Genomic DNA, 15,326 nt, shown 5'->3' on the forward strand with positions numbered 1-15,326 from the left:
AATGAAATCCTCTGTAGACGCTTCACAGAGTGCTTAAATTATCCAGTGCTCAGTCCCATTTTCTAATACTGGCCTTGAAGTCTTTAGTCTTATCCATGTTTTTTGAAATATCTCGCAGACCGAAGTCAGCTCAGTCACAAGCAAAGATATTAAAAAGTAGATGAAAAGTGTCTTACCATGCAGGTCCTTGAACTAAAGGTAAAATTCATGAGAATGGTTCAGTAATGTCCTCCTCTCAGAATTCAGAGGCTGCTGTCAGCTGTGCGGATTGAGGTTTGGGGATCACTGTGACCTTCTCAGTGGTCTAAGAGTGTGTTGGCAAGGCATGACTGATGCAGATTATCATAGCTGGAGAAAGCCAATTACTGTGGTCATCACTGCTCCCTGAGGGTGTCTCTTGGTGGAGTGAAATGCATTACAAAATTCTCTGTGCACCCATCTGGCAGCGTTTTGTATTTCTTCGCTGATCCTCCCAGCCTGAGTGTTAATAGTGCAGTCAATGGGACCCACCCGAACCTCGGAGCCCTCTCTGGTTCCAGTGAGCTTCTGCTCCACAAAGCAGGGAGGTCGTGCCTTTTAGAGAAGCGGGTGAATTACAGTCTCCCGTGTTTGTCTTGTGTCTCTGTTCAAGACAAAGCCTTCTTTTATTCTGGTCCCTTCTTAAAGCTCATCTCACTCAGTGTCCTTGAACGAGTGCCGAATGAATAAGTCGTGTTGCGGAGTTGTGGCATAGGATACTCTGCTGTTGAGATTTGCGAACAAATGTTGGCTAATCAGGAATTTGTTCTGCTTGGTTTTGCTTCCCAAAACAGATTTGCTGCAAGACCAGAAAAGCTGAGATCACAGTGCGTAACGCTGCATCTGTAGGATGTATAAAGACTACAGATCAGGTCGAGTCACAGGTAAGATGCCTTTCCTGCCATTTTTTTAACCTCTGCACACATTATTGTATTCAAGTCCTCCTGCAGTGCTTTTAAATGCTGAAATTTATGTCTGATCTTTCTTCTAAGCATGGAACATGTGAAACTATCTTCTACAGGTATTTTATTCTATCCATCTTGGATGATTGTGCCTCTCTAATTGGTTACAAATCTTCCCCTCTGTTTTTTTTTCTACACATTTTACTTTTCAGTATACCCCTCCGCCTCCCACTCCCTAGCATTAGAATTGAAAAATGTTCCTTAATCAATCAGGAGGCTTCTAATTTCTGATAATTATTCTGACTGGATGTCAGACTATTGTTCTGGGCAGAATTACTGCATTTCTGATGGCTTCATGCAGAGACCCAGCTATTAGGCATAATCACAAAGTTTCAATGCGGTTAAAGTTGGTGCCATTAGCCTTCTGTATCTATTATGAAACTAGTGTTGGGGTTTGTTTTTGGAACATTCTGCTGCTGTAACACCCACTACGTCCAAGTTTTAACCCCTTCCGACCTAAAACCGAGCGTAAAAAGACATTTATTTGAAAGTACAGAAACAAAAATGTCACAGTTTGCACAGGAACAAAGATACCAGTTCATTTGCAAAAATAGTGGTGGTAACACCATGTGGTGGCATTGTTCTGTCAGTAGTTTAGTAAGAAGACTAAAGCAAGATTACAAGTAAGGTCTTCTTTATACAGAAGAGGATTAGGGCCAGTGGAAAAAGGAATCATGAAGTCTGAATTCTGAGATTGATTTCATAATTCTGAGAACAAAGTCACTTAGAGCCACTGGAAAAAAGTGTCCAACTTTTTTTTTTTTCCAAGCGTCAGAATTCCTTAGTTTTTAGTCGCCCTCATCCTCTTCTGTATATTACTTCTAATCAAATATGGTTGAAAGTTAAACATTGTTGGATGTTCCTGCAGGAAAATGTTCCCAAACCCAAATCAGAACTGGTTTTGGAAAATAATAATAGCAGGATAATACAAACTTTTGGCAACAGCCCAGGCTTCTGCTTTGTGCCTTCACATTCTAGTTAGGCGACCCACTGCTGATTTTTACATTTCTTTGACAGAAATCGAGGCATTTCATAAGAGACAACATCTCAAGAATGCAGCAAGAGATACTTTCACAAGACAAATATGTTTTTCATCCAAAGAGAATAAAATTGTGAAAATTCCATTCTGAGAACAGAAGTGGTTTCAGCATTTGCAGAAATCATTTTTTCTACGCTCAACAAATAAACACAGCATTTCAAAATGTCAGCTCGAACTTGAATGTGCAATCACTGGTGTTTCATCAGGTTTCAATAAAGGTATTCCTTAATTGCTTAAATACATTTCTTACATAGAAATACTCAACAATCTACATCGTAATTTTATTTTTGGTAGCATGTTGACATAAGGTCCAGAGCACCGCTGTCTCTGGCTCCCGACACCTCAGCCTGCTCTCAGCTCAGTCACCTCATTATAATGCCTCCATATGAGCGGTAAATGTGATTCAGGACTATAGCGGCTTTTTTCCTGCCATAGCCTAACACGAGTGCTCAACACAGGAGAAAAGATAATGATTTCCATTAAACGCATAATTAGCTTTTATACAGCCCTGCTATTTGTTGTGTGTGTGACATTAGGCATGATATTACTATATTTCACTAAGTATCTGTTATTGTAATTTTGGAAACAATGGGGTCCTGCAGCGCTTTGTGTGAAAATAGAAAGTGACAGATTACTTTGGAGGAAAGAAGCAGAAAGGGGATAAAAAGATGTTTTTTTTATGCTAAGCTTTGGCCGATGAGTGTGACCCTCCGCCCCCATTGCTCTCACACTGTGCAATATGCAGGTCAGTCAGGTGATAATGAATGCTGTGTCTGATACTCGGCCTTTCTCCTTCCCTCCAGCATGCCTGCTTGGCTCTCTCGGTTACATCCTCTCAATTTCTGCACTCTTACGCTAGCGAGTCGGACTTCAGTCAGTTTAATTATCTGGCCTCATCTGTTCAGGAGCGTCTCACAATAGAACTGTGTGTAAAAAGTCGGGAAGGGAGCCAATGAAATCAAGCTTTGTCTCTTTGTTAATTAAAAAAGAAAGCTCCAGTGATCTTGCTGTGAAATCAGGTTTCGTCAGGTTTAAATGTGACAAAAGAACAACGCCTGGTAGGCATATAAATCTTTCCCTGTTTGTCGTAGCAGAAAGTAACGATGTTCTCAAAATACATGAGCGTCTACCATTATGTCGCCCTTTTTTTTCAATTTCACAATCCTTTTCTTTGTCTTTTCTGTGTGTTTTTACCCTTGTACAGCACAAATAACACCACCAGCAATCAAAGTGTAAAAATGACCCTCTGAAAGTATTTACGTGTCATTTGTATTTTCACATAACTTCTTTTTTGAACAAGTTGTTTCCGAAGGTTAGGTGCACCATTTAAACCCTGCAGGTTGTGTTGCATAAAATACAACATCAAGTTTTAAAAATTAAGGCAGCATTAGTAAGCTCAGTCTGGATTATGTGTTCTGTGAGTGGAAAGATGTTAAGAGTTGATCTTTTAAATTTAAAAAAATTCTACTTGTTGGATGGGCATGTTTGATCAAGTATCATATTTAATTTGAAATAGTTTTAGACTACACCAACTATTGTAATGCCTCTCAGCAGCATATTTGATTTAAAGTCAATGGTTGTGAGCAGTGATTACATTGTTTGGTTTTTTTTGTTCTACAAAGTTTTCTTTAGTCCTGTGGAGACAAAAGAAAAAATAAGTCGACCACAGAAGACTAAATTTCCATCAACATTCCATGATTAGTTTCACTTATTTACCACTACTAATATTATGATTGCTATTTTTTTCTCCTCTATTCTTTTTTTTATCTCTCCTATGAACCAGAACTCCGCGTCTTTAATAAAGCTTGAATTAAATTCTACAAAGAACTTGAGTATTCTCTGATGTCAAAAAGTTATAAATTTGCAAGAAAAAAAAGTTATTTTCCTTGACTAAAGTGAGGATCATCTCCACTTTTCTGAGATCATAAAGTCAGGCATTTTTGACAAAAAGTGACAGAAAATTGAGGGGGTAAATTTAAAGAGATGCACATCTTGATATTTTCCAAAGTGATAGTGACAGATCTGGGCTCTTTCCCTGCATTTAGGATGAGATCCAGAATACACACATCAGACAATGAGGAAGAAGCTGCAACATGGCTGCTGTTAACCCAATAACCATATGATCATTTTTAAGATACCAACTATCAACTATTACTATCTGAAATGTCAGGCTGTAAAAAAAGAAAAAGAAGAAATGAAATAAATTTGGTATATAAAAAAAAGGTTGAGATAAAATTAACTAATTTTTAATTTTTAATTAAGACAGCCAGTGTGGATTCTCCCTCCAGTTTGGTTCTCTCCCTGGATATGCTAATGTTTTGTGTGTTGTTTCAATTTAGGCCCAGCTTACTTGTAAATTTATGCTTGTCGAGGCACTTAATTTTTTTTAATAGAGAGGCTTAGTTTCCCAAACAGTTAATGCTTCTTTTCCTTGGAGGCTGCGATCAGATTCTGTCACTAGTCCCTGACCTTTGACCCATGCTCTAAACTCTCCACTCTAAGCGGCTGCAGACTATGTGACTAAATTGCCTGTTGTTGGGTTTCAGAACTGTTAGTTGCTCTTCAGCAAAAACGTCTTAGTGAAAACTTTCTCCCATAAACTGATTTTGCTCTCATAGAAATTTTTTTTTTGCCGCATTTAAATGTAGTGTGTCAAACTAACAAGCCAAATGTTTAATTTCATTTACTTGAAACTATTTTGTGGGTGTAGTTTTCAGAATGAGTGATTGTCTGGCCCTGTGGGATGGTAGGGCACTGCTAACAACATTTCAGCAGTGCAGAGGGGTTAACGCTTGTTTTGCACGCCGTGTGAGACCCATTTCCATCAATATTCATGCGGAGGGGAATTTCTCCAGAGGAAATCCTGGCCTCTTTTCGGCTTTAGCCTAATCCTACTCTTGGAACAGATTCTGCTGTCACCAGGACACCTGCAGTAGTTTCCTCGACCGCTATTATAACGAACACGGAGGCAAATAAAAGTTTTCCCTCTCAAAACATTTTGACTAAACATACTTTATTACTTATTGGAAACTCATTACACTTATCCTCCCAGGAAAACAGCTATGTTATACTATGAAATCCACCTGGGGAGTCACCGCTACCTTTCTTGTCTGGATCATCACCTGCTAGCCATCAGTCAGGCTGCAGGGATGTGAGATGAGAAAAGACGGAAGGAAAAGCTGGAGGTTTGTAATTAGAAAGAGAAGGAATGAGAAAGAGAAGGTCAAAGACAAACTTATGAGAACCGTCTAAGACAGAGACGTCTCCCCTGACCTGGGGGATTTCTGCGTTGGCTCTTGGTTCATTCTGTGTAGTGAAGTAAATGACATTTATTATGAACTCGTTATTTATTGATCTCTAAATGGAACCACAGCAAACACTAACTCTTTAAGCTGCTAAGCAGGCCCTCCTTAAAAAAAAACTTTCCACCTGAATCTTGTACTTTTGGAGAGGAAATATACATAATGTATGGATTAGTTATCAGTACCAAGATTCTTTTTTAATTTACATTTAAAAACTGTGAAAATTTTCTGTGACTAAAATAAGTTTTTGTTTAGACGAGGGTGCTAATTTGTGCTCTTGGACACGAGCTCATTAGTTTCACTCTTCCCCCAGAATTTGATCTTGCTTTTATGAAATATTTTTGCAGATTTTGATTGCAAAGGTTTCCCCAGCTGCTCCTGTCACTGAAAAACAGCACTCCCTGTCTGCCACCTGCCTGTCTGCTGGGTGATGGAAAATGCCAACACTTTTCCCCTCACAGAGCAAATAAAAATAAAACGTTGAATATTTCCAGTAACAATTAACATCGATTGTCATGTGAGAATGGACTTTAATCTTTTTCACTGTATTTTTGTTTTATTTATTGTGACAACAATAAAAGCAATGGTCAAAAAATGAAAATGCGTTTGATCATTCCCATTCTGATAATTAATATTTTCAAAAGGTAATTTTCTTTACAGATACATCATCATCCATTTTATAGGTTTTGTTGTGAGTGGTTTTTATTTCTGTTTTGTTTATTGTTTATGGTTCCTTACATAATTAAAGTTTATTGGTCTTAGAGGATGACCTTGCATTTTTATTCCATTGTCAATATATTACTTGAAAGTGGTCTTAAAACAACAATATTATTGATTATTGCAATAATTACTAGGACAATTTATCGTGCAACAAAAGTTATCGTGACAGGCCCAATGCTATGTTTTCTGCAGTACATCCATCACTGCCTACAGTCAAAGCCTCACAAGCTGAAAAAATAACTTTACAGCATACAATCTATTGTTAAGACTAGATTGAGTGCTCAGGATATTAATTAGTACAATTCTACCTCTATGGACTCTTAATACTTGGTGCCATATTTGAAATATATTACAAAACATTAATTAATTAACATTAATTATCAACATATTTCAACCTGTATCAACAAAAAACCCGATTACCTTCAGTTGGTACACACCTCAGCAACAAAACAATGAATTCATATCAAACTGTAATGATCAGGAATAAAAGTTGCCTTCAGTCCTAATCAAATCTTATTGGCCATTTATGTTTTTAATTGCTGTATAAACCAGTTTTTACACAGGTTGTCACGCTGTCATAATTTCATACTGGTTTAGGCCCAATACTGCACTCTTAAAGAAGGAAAAACATTACTGTGGGATTTGGAGAGTAACTCCAAAAAGTCAGCAAACATTGTGAACATCCCCAGAGAGAAATAGTCATGAATATGTAGTGAAGAGGCAAATATTGAAGGTTAGGAAGGCTTGATAAGACACGAGAAAGGCTTTGCCTCCCCAAGCCCTTGTTAAACTTTTACTGCTATTGTTGATTAGATGCAGCTTTAATTTAATATGCACTAATTAAATTTTAATTATTGATTATATATGATCTTCCTTTTAACTAAGTAAATGTGTTGCACTGGAGATTTAGTTTAAATGGAATTTCTGTGTTTCCGCTTTATTACATGAAACTAATATGACTGGGCTGATTGGAGTCACGATAAACACATCGGATGTTTAATATCCAGGCTTTCATTGGACTCAACGAAACTCGGATGTCACCGAGAGCACTCGCTCTTCTGACTGTAAAAGCAAGCCAAGGCTGCTTCCATCTTTCGCAGCACAGAGACTGAAATTAGCGTTTCATTTGAATGTTTTGCTATACAAAGCTGGCCACGGAAATAACGTTGTTGTGAAAATAATAATAATAAAAAAATAAATAAAAATCAAGACATCAGACAAACATCGTTCCCCATGGACACCAAAATTGAATGAGAGCATGCACTGGCTGTTACTCATTATGACGGGCTGACAGGGGTAATTGAATTTGCCTGGAAAACATTCACTTTATTTTCTGACAAACCTTTTTGGGTTTTTGAAAAAAAGACAGTCTGATTTGAGCTGGTTGCGTTGCGTTTTTCACTATCCTGAATACTAAATGAAACATTTAAAAGCCGTGGCTGATAGGAAACCGTGTCTTCTGATGCCTTGTTGTACAATTGGTCCAAACTTTCTGTACGTTATGTTCCGTATGTTATTTTTCCTGACCTATTTTAGCTTTTGAAGCTGTTAGTTTAATCATCCAATATTTGTCAAAGCCTAGGATGCAGTCCAAATGTTCGAGGAACCCAGGTGCCCATATTTCAGCATAAACTTTCTGAGGTGTTTCCAAATATCCAGCATGGAACATATTCTCCATAATAGATATTATGGTACTGGGTTGCCTGCCTCTAAATGCTGCAGCTTCGCCTCCGTTAGTCTTCTGGAAACTATCAAGTTTGATTTTGAGCTTCAGGATTTGTGTAAAAGCTGGCAAGATTTCTGAACAATGGTGGATGCAATAACAAATTAAGTCAGGGGAAAATATTGTTTTTTTTTCCCCTTTTTTTTTCTTCATCTGCCGCCTGTAGTTGAGATTCTTGTTAAATTGTTCCAAGACAGGGTGGCTGACAGGCAGCAGTGCATTTTATTGTGATATTTTTTATATTCAACTAAATCTTGAACTGCATACACTTCAATCCATCATCTGATAATATAAAAATATGGCACAAATGCACACCTTCCCAGACATGACTATCTACATAAGGTCAGATCCTAGTCAAAATAGAGCAATAATAACAGAACCAACCAGAGACCCAGATGGCAAAAAAAAAAGGTCACCAGTCCATCACATGGCAAGACAGAGACAAACAGGAGAAGCAACAATGCACACACACTTTTAGAGAGAGCAGCTGATCTAGCAGTCATGTTTTTGAACTGAGAGAGAACGGTTCGAGAAGCAGAGGGAGAACATGCTAACTCCATGCAGAACGATCACAGGCCGACTTTTGAGCCCAGGATATCTTTGGTGCAAGGCAACAGTTCCACCAACAGCAGCCAAAACATGTTAAGCCATACTTCCAAAAAGAGTTTTTCACTTAAAAGCTTAAATAAGTATCAGCAAAGAACAAAGTTGTAATTTCTATGAATACTGGAAATCATCCTCAGTGCTTCCCCCAGCAGCTCGGCAACCAGTGAGAACGGAGGGAGGAAGATTGACTGGAAAGGCCAAATATTCATGAAATTTAAACAAACTGTTTTGTTAGAAGACGGGAAAATTTGACATACATTTAATGGACAAATCACACATTGAGAACACATTAAAATCGCATGAATAGTCACTTGTTTTTGACGCCTCTGGGTCTCCATACTGGAGTGCATGTAGCCGAAGTGCTGCATCGTCTACAGGGACGCCAGAGGTTATTTACTGGGAGCAAAAGGAAGAGAGAGTCACAACTTGACAATCCCACAATTTTTAAACAACAACATTGTGAGACTGAAAAATTCAGATGGAGTGCAAAACCATAACTAGTGTCAGGATGCTTCACAGCTAAATCTAAATTATGTTGCAAAGAATATAAATATGATATTTGCTCCTGCTGATAATTTACCAACACCATGTTGTGGGAAAAAAAATCAATTGTTAGGTAAAAATCACTGTCAGCTTTATCTTATACCGTGTGAATGATATGAGATCATGATCAAAAACTCATAAACAGGTCAAATTAAAGCTCCAACTGAAGCTCAGAGTCTGTGGATTCTGTCAACAGCCACACATCAGTTTTATGTGGAGGACAAAAAAATCCTAAACACTGGAGGCAGTCTGGCTCCTGAGCAGCTGCAGAAAACAGTATCTTACCTTGAGTGTGAAGCCCAGAGAGGTTCATAAGCACTTAGAATAAAGACATAACATGACCATCAGATTACTAAAGTCATAATGACATAAACTTATAACGAAGTGTTCCATTGTAATTCCAAAACGTTGTGACATCAAGGAAATTATAAAACAAAAACACAAATAAATTACCAGATTAAAATAACAACCTTTCTCCAGGTATTAAACATAGTCTTCTTTAAACTGACATGTAAATGTTTATTTTTATTTTTATTTTTTTTGGACTGATAAAGAATTGTAATCTTACATGTCATGTTTTCATTAGCTTTATATTTAACCATTAACTATTATGTCAAAAAATGACTGCAACACAGGAAGGATGGGGTGCAAAATTTAAATAAAATGACTATATGATTTTGAGGAATATTTTAAACTGTTATAAAATATTTTTAATAAAACTCAAAGGAATCATCTTCAAGTCAATCAGTCTTAGAAAATAACTTGTCTAAACCTTTTTTTAATTATAGATTTCTTATTATGGCATTTCTGTAGTCGGATTTTTTTTTTTTAGGAAAAAAATAAACAAAACCATGACTCCTAATCCCGGAGCCAAACAGATTGTGGATTTTGTGAAACTCCACCTCAAGTTTACTTATGAGTCTTTGTAGATAAATTTGAATAGATTGCTTTCCTTTCAAATAATGATAAAATGGCTTTGCAAAAACCTTTAGGGTTTTCTTCAGTCCTTGAAGAAACTAGTCATAGATGCATAAGTTGATCCAGTAATCACTTTACCTCTTAAAGACTGCAGCTGACAAAATACCAGGTGGGTTTAATCGGAATAGAAGAAATGGATTCTGATTAAACTTCCTTCAGATTCTAAAACAACTACACAATCTGCATCATCTTTGAAAGGTGCATCAATAAAATAAACTGCTAAAAAAAGTGCAGTTTGCTGTGAAAAAGACACAAAAATACAAGAAATCTAAAACATCACAAGTAGGTGAAATAAGCAGGAGTCTGCTACCTCCTTTACAGATTTAATGTGTTTTAAATTGCACTCTTCCTCTGCAGTGCTTTCAAGCAGCCAACTGAAGAATTACAACCACCATCTGTTCGTGTTGATGTACATTAATTCACATTTTCTCTTTCACATTTTTGGCAATTTGCATTAAAACTCACTCTGTGTTTCTAAATGTGGCTAATTTACCTTTGGGTCTGCTTCAGTTTATGTAGTGTCATGTCATTGTTGCATGAAGTCATTTTAAGTCTGAACTTGTGTGTTCGCAGATGGAAATGATCACTTTAGAGGGCTTTTCTCAATGCAGACATGTGCTGGTGTTATACAGCTGACCATAGCCTGAACATGCCAGGTAGTTTTGATTTTTAGAATGTTTTAATACAGCAGCACTGTTTTTTAAATTAAATATTGCTGAACTAAGTGTCAAAAGGACTAAAATGAGCGAGTTGTAAACTTATTTGACATTCTGTTGACATTAAATATTTCATGAATTATTCATATTAAGAAGTCATTGTCTCTCCACAAGCAGTTTTTGAGGCAAGAATAAAGGAGCCAGCTGACCGCCATGCTGATACACGAGATAATGTTCCCATTGATATTTTGCTTGTCTCAGTACACAGCTAGTGCCTAATTATGGAAGCATAATAGCGTGTGCTCTGCTGTATTTCTTGTGTAATTAATCTTTTGACTGAGCGTTGATGAAGCCTTGTTCATTTTGCTTTTATCTAATGCGTTGTTCACAGTATGAAAACAGCATAGCATAAATGTTTGAGTGAGGAAGATATTAATGCTCAAAGAAACACATTTGATGTAAAATTAGAAATGGCTGAATGTAGGTATTATTATTAGATCATTACAAGAGGCAGGACTGCATTGGGGTAAGCTTTCTTATCAGGTACACTAATTCACTCATACAGATGTTTATGTTGGAATGTAGTAGGTGTGGTACTACAAGCTAGTTTTTCACTGCTGTTTTGACATTTAGCTAGTATTTGCACCATTTTACCTGAAGATGAGAACTTTTTCTTTTACTAAAACTATAATATATACTATATATTATACTATATATAACTATATATATACTATAATAGTCTGTCCTCAAGCTTCTTACAATAGTTTGCTAGTTTCTCCAGACAGAACTGGCAAATAATTGGATGGTAAAATTATTATTTATCTGGAAGGCCCATTGGGCCCAAGCTTTACCATCTTTAGTAAAGTCTTGAGATTTTGCTTCAATATTTCCACATAATGTTTTTTTTTTGTTAACATTACCACCAATATTATAAAGTGAACCAGGTCTTCATGCAGCAAACTCCAACAGGACATGGTGCTGCCACAATTAAGATGGTGTTCTCAGAGTTAGAACCTTTTTCCTTTGTTCTACAAATATGAAGACGGCGATTATTATTTGAACATTTCAAATTTAGTTTAATCAAATAAATGTCTTCTTTTTTTTTTACTCCGTGCATTTGTAGAATAATATCATAATCTGACCTTTATATTGCTTGTGATGAAATGGCTTCTTCTTCTCTGAGTGGTCTTTCAGCTCATGTTAGCAGAGGGCTTGCTTCACTGAATATAAATGCCCTCTCTTGCCAGTACAAGTCAACATCTCACAAGGCCTTTTTTGTTCCGGGTTTGCTTCACACATTTTGCACCAAAAACACATTCATCTTTTGGACTCCGTCTATTCCCTGATGGGGCCGATGGCTCCATATTTCCATCATGTTTATACTCGTATGTAATTGTTTGATTAGATGAAAGCGGCACCAGCTGAAAATTGTACCCAAGGATAAATCAGACTTGTGGAGCTGCACATTTCCCTTCCTGTCATATTGCTGGATTTCTTTTGATTTTTGCAAGATATTTGTTTTATTTATGAACCTAACTACAGTATGTTTTTTTGTTTGTTTGTTTCATGACATAGTGTTGTCCATTTCGGTTTTTAAGACCCAAACCAGTTTCAATCACAACGTTTTGGGTGAATTGAGAGCTGTAATATAAAAAAAGTAATTTAAGTGAATATTTTTTGAAGCCACAAATATGTGTAATTTTCAGCAAAGGACATTTAAAGAACTACATGCACTTTAGTCTTCCACCAAAGACTGCTAAAATGAATCCAACATAATCCTTCGTGTTCTCCAGCGCTTCTGCCTTTTTCAATTTTTATTTTTGAAAAATCAGAGCTGTATGGGATAGTGATTTCTGAGTGACCAGAGGTAGCTTGTCTCTGCTCGTTTGTGTCAGGAATGACTTTGTGAAAGCCACACTTTTTTCTTCCACCAAACTTTATTAATTTGCTTGGATACAAGACCGCAACCAGCCATCTTCTATAGCAGTGACCTAACAGTGACTCTCTGCTGAACAACTGTCAAGTCAGCAGTCTTCCCCATAAGATTAAAACGTGTGATAAATCTGATTTTCACTTTTCAAACTGGTTTAAAATCACATTTAAATTATGATCTACTTATTGTCAAGCAAGGACTTGACATCTTTTAGAGGGTCTTTTGAGCCTTTTCAAATTAAACTTTGTCTTTTGCTATTTTTGCTCACACAGTTCAGTGTGTAGATCATGGTTCAGAAATGAGAGGAAAGGGGTTTTACCACAGTTTGCATGTTCAGCATTTTACACTGAAACGTTGATTTCTATGCTTCTCCTCCTCCAACTGGCAAACTATTGAATGACACCTTTTACAGAATCGCTGCCAGAAGTTTTGGACACATAACCGACAGCTATTTGTCCCACTTTATACAAACACTACTTGACAAAAATTCTTATTTGTCCGAAAAGCATGTCGGGGCTGCGCTAAATGAATTGGATTTGCCTGGGGAGAACTGGGGAAGCTTGGAAGCAGCATTATTTCTTTGCTCTTCACTAACGCATGAACGCGCCTCGCCTCATTACCGCAAGGTGTAATATATTAGGTGCAAAGCGTTTGTCAGCACCAGCTGGAACAACGGAACAGTGTCGCCTGATCGCTGTTCGCGCGCACCAAGCGAACTGTTCGGCTACATCCGGCGAACCGGGCACGTCTAGAGGGCGGGCTTCGCCTGCCGTAGTCAAAAAGGGTCCCGCTTCGACTGGCTGCTCTCATTGCAGTCCAGTCTGCCGAGCGGAGCACAGCGGAGCGGACTGACAGAGAAACCAGCCCCGGCTCCATTCAAGGATTTTTTTTTTTTTTTTTTTGAAACCTCTTACAGTTCGTCCTACAACACAGGACCGATAAGGACTCGCACCTCGCCTTCCGTGGAAAATGTTCCTCTTGCAGTACACGGGTACATTATTTTCCAAGTTTCATCCTACTCTCGCTGGCTGTTTTCCTTCGGTGTCCTCTTGCCGTGTTGTGTTGATAACGGGGGGGTGTTATTGTCACACTGCTGCAGGCTACAGCGTGCGTCTCTGCACGCCTCTCACCGCAGCGTTTCGGGACATTTATGTGCGCATCTTTGTTATTTTGGTGTAAGTTATAACTGCGAGCCGGAGGATTCACTTGCCCGAAGTGGTCGGGCGTTTTCCAGCTGTTGAGACCGCAATGCAAAAGAGCAGGGCAAGCCTCTCGGTCTCAGTGTGGCTGCGCTGTTATTTCTCTTCTCTTTGGGGCTTTTTGATGTGGAATGATCTGATTTATGATGATAGATGATCATGAAAATATCCCCACTCGCATTATCTCACCCGTCTCCAGATGCTGGTTTTGAATGGAAGTTTTAGGAAATGACGCCTGATCTCTGCTGTAAGATGTTGCATATTTCTCACCTCCCGTGGGGATCCTGTTTCTGAGAGGCTGCATTAGTACATCATGATCGACCTCGGTTAGGCACATTAAAGTAGACAGGCCCATCTTACAGGGAGTTCTTTGCTTCATAAATACAAGGACTTTGGTTGGTTTTGTTGTGGGATTTCCGTGTCATTTATTCCTGAATCACCACAGCTCCATAAGTAGCTCCCTTTAAAAAAAAATGGGTCATTTTCTCTGGACTCCCAGGATCTAATTAAGCGAGGATGATGTTTTTGAACTCTGGCATTAACCTGCTTACTCCGCTTTATTCTGGCACTCTGTTCTGCAGCTTGCTCTGTTTATGGTCATGGTAAATTTAACTCGGATGTCCCACCGCTTTTCTTTATTCCTATGTTGTTTATTTATTTGGCTGTTGTTTTGTGTGCTCGCAGTGTAATTACTGCCTTCCTTAAGCTCATAAAAGCAAAGCCTTGTCAAAGAAAAGTCTCACGGCTGTAATTTCCCACTTCTTTTACTGCATCACTAATTAGCCCTTATATATTCTCATCCTTTTGAGCATTTAGAAATGTACTTCTCATTTCTCAGCCAAGAGCAACGATCAACTCAAACCACCTGCAGTAAAAATATAAATGAAACACTCGCATAAGTGTTTGCATTAAGTCCCTTCAATCATTTTTGCACTTGAGGTATTTTATGGTGAATGTCAAGGTATTTTTGCAACTCAAGCAGCTTGATTAATTGGAGAGTTTTGGATCGAACTTGGATGTTGATCTTAAGGGCTTGAGACTTGTGGTGTAGCACTACCAAGGTTAGTCCAGGAAATCCTTTTAATGAGATGCAGGGGAAAGTGCTGGGCAGTTGCTCTGCTCTGCTATTTCCTTTGGCTAAAAGAAATCTGTATATTCTAAAGTAAAAGTTGAATTTAGATCTTTAGAAAGATTTCCTTAGTCATTACATGGAAACAAAAGAAGTGCCACTTATCACTCAAATTAAGACAAGCAACTGGAAGGTCTGTTAAAGAGAAGATTGAAAACTGGCAGCTAGAGCAGATAGCCTGACTACTCACTTCAAAAATATAAAAAGGCACAATATTCTGTGATTTAAGTTCTTGAAAGATGCTTTTGTATTAAAATCAAAGCAAAAAAAATGATTAAGTATAATATCCTTATAAATGTACCAAATATTATGGCATATTATATCTGCAACAGTGTAGATAATTGTTGCTCTATTGTTTTAAGTGAAAGAGCATGACATCTGCCTGCTATGCTGTTTTTTGTAGGTTAACCAGTGAAAATGTGGTATTTTAACTCAAGGTTATCATAGTGTGAAAATCTAATATTGTTTCATGCCTGCTTGTGAGTTTTCTTTCTCTCTGTTTGGATGGTTTTCATTTT

At 37.7% G+C, this 15,326-nt stretch overlaps 1 protein-coding gene across 3 annotated transcripts in view; it reads left to right on the forward strand.

The window, feature by feature from the left end:
• enox2 (ecto-NOX disulfide-thiol exchanger 2) overlaps positions 1-15,326 on the forward strand; it is a 209,837-nt gene that overhangs the window by 45,326 nt on the left and 149,185 nt on the right. For 2 of the 3 annotated variants that reach the window (XM_081611697.1, XM_081611696.1), the window contains one exon: positions 813-902. In XM_081611697.1, coding sequence (XP_081467823.1) covers positions 869-902 — 34 coding nt within the window. In that variant the 5' untranslated portion in view covers positions 813-868. Of the gene's footprint in view, positions 1-812; positions 903-12,998; positions 13,472-15,326 lie in introns of those variants that run through there. The other variant, XM_081611698.1, reaches the window with a different exon arrangement.

This window comes from Poecilia reticulata, chromosome 10 (assembly GCF_904066995.2).
Source record: "Poecilia reticulata chromosome 10, P_reticulata-male-v2, whole genome shotgun sequence".
Classification (NCBI taxonomy): Eukaryota; Metazoa; Chordata; class Actinopteri; order Cyprinodontiformes; family Poeciliidae; genus Poecilia; species Poecilia reticulata.